This window comes from Hemitrygon akajei, chromosome 1, assembly GCF_048418815.1.
Source record: "Hemitrygon akajei chromosome 1, sHemAka1.3, whole genome shotgun sequence".
In the NCBI taxonomy this organism is placed as follows: Eukaryota; Metazoa; Chordata; class Chondrichthyes; order Myliobatiformes; family Dasyatidae; genus Hemitrygon; species Hemitrygon akajei.
This window is the reverse complement of record NC_133124.1, coordinates 84128193-84135518: the sequence shown is the minus strand read 5'-3', so window position 1 is coordinate 84135518 and position 7326 is coordinate 84128193. Positions and strand designations below refer to the sequence as shown.

General features: G+C 45.5%; 1 protein-coding gene across 1 annotated transcript; it reads left to right on the top strand.

Annotated features, from left to right (window-relative positions):
• Window positions 1-957: 957 nt before the first annotated feature.
• Window positions 958-6746, top strand: LOC140728371 (tubulin beta-5 chain-like). Its single transcript, XM_073046993.1, has 4 exons — window positions 958-1125; window positions 1444-1552; window positions 1665-1775; window positions 5427-6746. The coding sequence occupies exons 1-4, from the start codon at window positions 1069-1071 to the stop codon at window positions 6500-6502; spliced, it is 1353 nt and encodes a 450-aa protein (XP_072903094.1). The 5' UTR covers window positions 958-1068; the 3' UTR covers window positions 6503-6746.
• The last annotated feature ends 580 nt before the right edge of the window (window positions 6747-7326 follow it).

The window sequence follows — 7326 nt, the reverse complement described above, 5'->3', positions numbered from 1 at the left end:
AGGGATGTGGATGCTTTGAAGAGGGTGCAGGCAGTTTCACCAGGATGCTGTCTGAATTAAGGAAAGTTTGGACAAACTTCAATTGTTCATCTGGACACTTGATAGAAGTTTAAAAAATTAGGAGACGTATATATCCGGGATAGTGTCAGAGTCGCTCTTCCAGGAAAGAAACATCAAATGCATATGCATTTAAGGAGAGGGGGAAAATTCAAAGGAGATGTGTAGGACAGCTGTTTTATAGAGAGGTGGGCACTTGGAATGCATTGTCAAGGGTGATGGATAAGATAGAGGCAGGAAAGTTGTTTACATTGGTAGGTGAGACTAGAACTAGGGCACATAGCCTCAAGATTTGAGGGTGTAGATTTAGGACGGAGATGAGGAGGAACTGCTTTTCCCTAAGATTGGTGAATCTGTGGAATTCTCTGCCCAATAAAGCAGTGGAGGCTACCTCAGTAAATATATTTAAGACAAGGTTGGATAGGTTTTTGCATAGTAGGTGGATTAAGGGTTATGGGGAAAAGGCAGGAAGGTAGAGATGAGTCCATGGCCAGATCAGCCTTGATCTTATTGAATAGCAGAGCAGGCTCGACGGGCCAGATGGCCTACTCCTGCTCCTATTTCTTATGTGATGGACACCAATATCACGGTGGTGTTTAAGAGATCTTTAGGGAGACACATGAACAGCCAGAGAATGGAGAGGTGTGGATCATATACAGGCAGGTAGATTTAGTTTGGCAACATGGTCAGCACAGCTGTTGTGGGCCGAAGGGCCTGTTCTTGTGCTCTACTACTCTGTGTTATACCAAGCTCCTCAAGTGCCCTGGTAGGGGTTGAACGGTGAATCATAGGACTCCTTGGCCAGTAAGTCTCCCACCGGCGGCGTCCGCCGCTCAGTGATTCGGAGGTTTCAATGTCCCTTGCGTTGGCTCCGCCTTTGGACTGAGCGGGATTGTCAGGAATGCGGGCGGGTGGGCTCGGAGCCTACTCTATAAAAAAGAGCCAAGGGAGCCGCCCAAGATCGGGATCAGAGGACAAGTGGTCGACTCGGAGCCCGTGAAGAGGAGCACCATGCGGGAGATTGTTCACATTCAGGCGGGACAGTGCGGGAACCAGATCGGGAGCAAGGTGGGAAAAATCCCGAGTTTACTTCTTTCTGCCGTGTCCCGGGAACGAACGTCTGGGTATTCACTGAAGTTCCTCCCAAACTCTTCAAACCTGTAGTAGGGGAGAAGGAATCTCTCAAAAGCATTTGTTGTTTTTGGGAGGGGCTTTAGAGTTTCCGTTAGGAATTTTGGGCGATTTATACACTCTAATTCTGGAGTTGGGCCGGACCCCGCGCCTCTCCGCGACAGTCTGGTGATTAGACAGGGAGCGACTGTCTCCATACCCACAGACTCAAATCTAGTTTATTCTCTTTCTCTCTCTCTCTTTACTTTGCTCTAGTTTTGGGAGGTGATTAGCGACGAGCATGGCATCGATCCCGGGGGCAATTACATTGGCGACTCGCGCTTGCAACTGGAGAGAATCAACGTGTACTACAACGAAGCGATGTGTGAGTTTCTGGTGGGGAGGGGGAGTCATTGCAACGGGTGGGGAGGTGGCTCGCCGGCTGTTGCCTTTCAGTGTATGACTCTCACTAACATGGCAATCGACCAAACTTGCAGCCCAGAAGTATGTTCCCAGAGCGATCCTCTTGGATTTGGAGCCGGGGACGATGGACAGTATTCGCTCGGGGAGTTTGGGACAACTCTTCAAACCGGATAATTTCATATTTGGTGAGTTTCCTGGGTGCGTTGACCTGTGGCACTGAAAAGATCCTTGTTTATATTACATTAGAAGGTTTCAATTGTTCTGAGATGAATGGAGGGAGGAGAATGGCTATGGATTCCCTCTGATCTCACAGGTGACTTCTGAGAGTGAAGAGGCTTGGCTGGAATAAGTCCTTTAGGAAAAAGAACTCACTGACTAATTAAGGGCTGGGATGTCACAAAGCTGCTGCAGAGGACATTGGGAAGAGGTGTGCTTAGCTAAGATTGGGCTGGGAAACTGAATCTAGACAAGTGTCCTTCCTTGCACCATGTGTAGCAACAGCTTAGGACAGACAAGAGATTCTGGTTAACCAAAGATCTTGTATGTAATCCCTGGGGGAACGCTGGTTCATTTAGCTGTATACGTGCATATGGTTGAATGACAAACCTGAAATGGACTGTGATGTGGTCCAGATCAAAAATATAACAAACCATTGGAGGAACTCAGTGAGCCATGAGTGTCTGTGGAGACAAAGAGGTGGTGGGCAGCTCCAGCTGGGAGCCTGCACGATGAGGTAGAATCCAGCTGTGAGTGATGGCCTTTAGTTGCCTGATTTTTCTAGGTCAGCTTACCACTCTGCATCCTGAAGTTTTATTTTGCTGGTGTGCACTTCCATTACTACAACCTGCAGTCACCATGCTGGGAAACAAGAAGTGTTTTAAAATTTGGCAGATTCAGTGCAAAATGCACAACTGTATTTATTTTTATGGTTTGCCAAGAACCTGAGACACAAATTATTTTGAACATAGAACAATACAGCACAGTACAGCCCATGATCAATCTAACTCCTCATTTCTACATTGCCAATAGCATTCCATTTGTTTTTTCCCATCTGTGTGGCTATCTAAGCATCTTGTGAATGTCCCTAATGTATCTGCTTCTACCACCACCCCTGGCAGTGCGTTCCAGGCATGCAGTACTCTCTGTATAAAAACCTACCTCTCACATCTCTCCTAAACTTTCCTCCACTCACTTTGAAAGGATGTCCTCTCTTATTGCCATCCTATGAAAAGGTGCTGGTTTAGCTATGCCTCTCATTATCTTACACACCTCGATAAGATTCCTCTCATCCTCCTCCACTCCAAAGAGAAAAGCCCTAGCTCACTCAACCTTTCATTTTGTTAAGAATTCAAAGTGGGTTTAATGAATACAAAGTAAAGCTGAGATAAATCTTGCATGTAATGAGGCAAAAAGAAATACACCTCTAGAATTTTGCATTTGAGTTCACGTAACTTTTTGCCTTTTCTCTGAGCTCCCTGGACTCTGGAAGTGCAAGCCAGTTCCTGTTTTGAACACAGTATCATTGGTTAGCTGACTTCAATGGAAGCAGTTTGGCTGTCATGCTCTTTGTCAGCCAGTGAGACTTTGCAGATTGTGGAGGGACGGGTTCTGATCTGATTTACAGCGGTGGGATTAAAGTCTCGGAGGTGGAGTCCTGTTCCTCTGCTGCCTTCAAATATAGGCATAATGTAGAAGACAAAATGACATGATTTCAAAGTGGTGCAGTTAAGATAAATTATTTCTTTTGCTTGCATTCAAGAACTGTGAGTCTTTGACCCGCGTCTGTGCAGTTTGTTTTTGAGAGAAGCTAATTTTAAACACTGTCAGATGTAAGTGCTCCATTTCTAACAGATCTCCCTGTTTCTGTGGAGCCATTTAGAAGAGATGTGGGATCATCTCCAACGCACCTTACATAAACCAGATGGCCTGGGAACTGTCTGCTTACAAGAACTTTCTCTGGCAAGTCCCCCCACCCATGCTGATCTCCAAACAGAGATAGACTCTGGATAGAGTCATCAAATTGTTGCACAGAAGGAAACCATTCAGCCCATTGAATCTATGATGTCCTCTCAGAGAATTGTACCAGTTCTATTCCCCTGCGTATTATTCTCTAGTGCCAGTTTAATTTGTTTTAAAAGACACTGATTCAGTTTCCAGCTTTCCTGCAGATGATCAATTGCAAATTTCAACTACTCGCTGAATTAAATGATTTATTTCTAATATGCCTTGTGCCATTTACCTCAGGAAGTTACCTCTGTTCCACACACGGAAGTAGATATCCTGTTTCACCAGCAGTGCTGGAGAGTATAGGGAAGCACGTGCTCTTGGCTGGACTTTGTTCAACGAGATGATGCAGCAGCAGGAGTGCTCATCGGCACATCACCCTTTTGAAAAGGCTGGCTGCTAACCACAGTGAGGCTGATGCAGCCAGTTTGGAATTGTTCAGCTTATTCAGCAGTGTGACTGTAAGCCCCATTCAGCTCACACTGCAGTTTATTTTCAGGGCCACAGATAATTCGGGATGAGCTGAAAAGGCATGTAACAACACACAAAGAAAACCAGCCACCAGTTCTCACTAATCCATTTGTTCCACTGCTGGGTTGGAGTGGGTTTATTTTAAAACACATAGTATGTATTAATTCAAGGGACGTGGGCTTCATAGGATAAACCAGCATTGAATTGTCCAGGGAGATACAAGAGATGCCACAATCTGGAGCAACTCATTTACTGGAAGAACTCAGTGGAGACCGAATTCAGGGTTTTGACCTGCAATGTTGCTGGTCCATTTGCCCCCACAGATGCTGTTTGACTTACTGAGTTCCTCTAGCAGATTGTCACATTTAGTTGCCCATTCCTACATGCCTTTGAGAAGGTGGTGATGGGCTACCCTTTTTAACCACTGCAGCCCTTGGAGAGATTCCCAGTGACGGTGAAGGAACATATATTTCCAAGTCAGAATGGTGAGTGGCTGGACTTCCACGTGGTGGAAAGCAACATTGCAAGATGAACCTCTGTTCCATAGGGTGTTTCTGGGGTATGGAGGGGTATGCTGAACATTGGCAGCATAGAGATGCAACAGTTGGTAGTACAAAAAAGCTGGATGAACTCAGCAGGTCGGGCAGCATCCGTTGCAAGGAGCAGTCAACGTTTCGGGTCAAGACCCTTCGTCCTAAAACGTTGACTGCTCCTCTCAACGGATGCTGCCCAACCTGCTGAGTTTATCCAGCCTTTTTGTACATCTTGATTTGACCACAGCATCTGCAGTGTACTTTGTGTTAACAGTTGGTAGTACTGCTTCACAGCTCTAGGAATCCGGGTTCCACTCTGACCTCTGTGCATTCCACTTGTGACCATGAGTTTTACTGGCATGTTTCTGTTGCCTCTCAGATCTCAAAGGTTTGCTGGAAAGAATATGCTTTCTGCCTTTGACAGATTTCAAGGCCTTTGTGACATCCAGTTCATTCATTTGGTTCAATGCTTTATCCTCTACCAATCTCAGCATTTTAATATTTAGAAAATGTTTTCAAAACCAACTAATAATAAGTCCTTAAAATGTGTAGTGATGATTTCAAGGCAAGAGAATGTGAGGATATGTAAGGGTTACAAATGAATACTTGGTTGAGGTGATCATAGATTCCTGACTCTTTTTATTTCTGTTCGTTGTTTATGTCATATTAAAATGCAATTGACAACCTTTAAGGCATGTGTTTCTTTCTGCATTTTGATGTGTCGATCCTACTAATGGACCAAAAACTCCTGGAAATTTTATGTAGCAGTTCAATCAGAATTTGTGATTTTAAATGTCGATATGTAATTCTTTCTTCTCTGGCCATTAGGACAAACAGGTGCAGGGAACAACTGGGCCAAGGGACACTACACAGAAGGTGCAGAGCTGGTGGACTCGGTGATGGATGTGCTAAGGAAGGAATGCGAAAATTGTGACTGCCTCCAAGGCTTTCAGCTCACTCATTCACTGGGAGGGGGCACCGGCTCTGGAATGGGTACACTACTGATCAGCAAAATCCGTGAGGAATATCCCGATAGAATAATGAACACGTTCAGTGTCATGCCATCGCCCAAAGTTTCAGACACCGTGGTCGAGCCTTACAACGCTACCTTATCTGTCCATCAGTTAGTCGAGAACACTGACGAAACTTACTGCATCGATAATGAGGCACTGTATGATATCTGTTTCCGTACTTTAAAACTCACCACTCCAACATATGGGGATTTGAACCACCTTGTGTCTGCAACGATGAGTGGGGTGACAACTTCCTTGAGGTTTCCTGGCCAGCTGAATGCTGATCTGAGGAAATTAGCTGTGAACATGGTGCCCTTTCCTAGACTACACTTCTTCATGCCTGGCTTTGCCCCTCTCACTGCCCGGGGCAGCCAACAGTATCGCACCCTTTCGGTCTCTGAGCTCACCCAGCAGATGTTTGATGCCAAGAACATGATGGCTGCCTGCGACCCTCGCCACGGCCGCTACCTGACAGTAGCCACTGTGTTCCGGGGTCCCATGTCCATGAAGGAGATTGATGAGCAGATGCTCGCTGTGCAGAGTAAGAATAGCAGCTACTTTGTGGAGTGGATCCCTAATAACGTCAAGGTGGCTGTGTGCGACATCGCGCCCCGAGGACTCAAAATGGCCTCTACCTTTATAGGGAACAGCACAGCAATCCAGGAACTGTTCAAACGCATATCAGAGCAGTTTGCAGCCATGTTCCGCAGAAAGGCTTTCCTGCATTGGTTTACTGGGGAAGGAATGGACGAAATGGAATTTTCCGAAGCAGAGAGCAATATGAATGATCTGGTGTCCGAGTATCAACAGTATCAAGACGCTACAGCTGATGAGGGCGAATATTTTGAAGAGAATGAAGAAGAACCAGATGAGACTCAATTGAGCAACTGATATACATCCATACACTTAAACATCTTTGCCGTTGCTAACAACCATCAATGGTTTCTGGATGATGAGAGTGAAACTAATACTAACCTTTTGTTTATCATCCATTGCCTGCTTGAAGTGCCTTTGCTGTAATTCCCAAGTGTAAGAAAACTTAAAGTTTTAATAGTAGAAATAATTGGCAGTTCAACATATCTGACAATTGATCTTTGAATTACAGGTAGAATTTATTAAAAGGCTTTGAAATTAACTGGTCATAGTCTGTATGTTCTTGCCTTTTCACCTGGTCTCCTATATCACATGATACAGTATCAGCTCGGTGAAGAGGGGTGACCCCACAGTGATGGTGATGCTGTAAAGCTCTGACAGTGACACTGTTGAGTCCGGCTGTGATGCTGCAACAGTGATGGTGACAGTTACAGTGTTGAGCCCAGCTGTTAAGGTGTGACAGTGACGCTGTTAACTCCACCTGTAAAGGTGTCATAGTGTTGACTCCAGCTGTAAAGTGTGGCGGTAACAGTTGTTGATCCCAGCTTTAAAGCTGTACCTCAGTTACTTCAAAGGCTGGGCAGAAAGAGTTCTTCAAAAGAAAACACTGCAACACCTTGAGCAACACAAAAAGCTCCGGAGATCTCAGCAGGTCAGGCAGCATCTATGGAGGGTAACGTTCACTATTCAAGATCCTGTGGATCCTGTGACCTTTGGCACATCCACAGTTGGGCTGGGTGTCTGCCTCCTATACTGTCCATAATCCTTTCTAAAAGGTAGGACCACACAGACATTTACCATGGAACAGAAATGGGGGTGGGAGGTGAGGAGGAGGGTGGTGG

What these genes read in the sequence shown, in the direction of transcription:
- LOC140728371 (XM_073046993.1), top strand. Translation starts at nt 1,069, where the DNA reads ATGCGGGAGATTGTTCACATTCAGGCGGGACAGTGCGGGAACCAGATC. An exon ending in GGAACCAGATCGGGAGCAAG is followed by an intron (nt 1,126 to 1,443) that starts GTGGGAAAAATC and finishes ACTTTGCTCTAG; the next exon opens with TTTTGGGAGGTGATTAGCGA. An exon ending in ACCGGATAATTTCATATTTG is followed by an intron (nt 1,776 to 5,426) that starts GTGAGTTTCCTG and finishes TCTGGCCATTAG; the next exon opens with GACAAACAGGTGCAGGGAAC.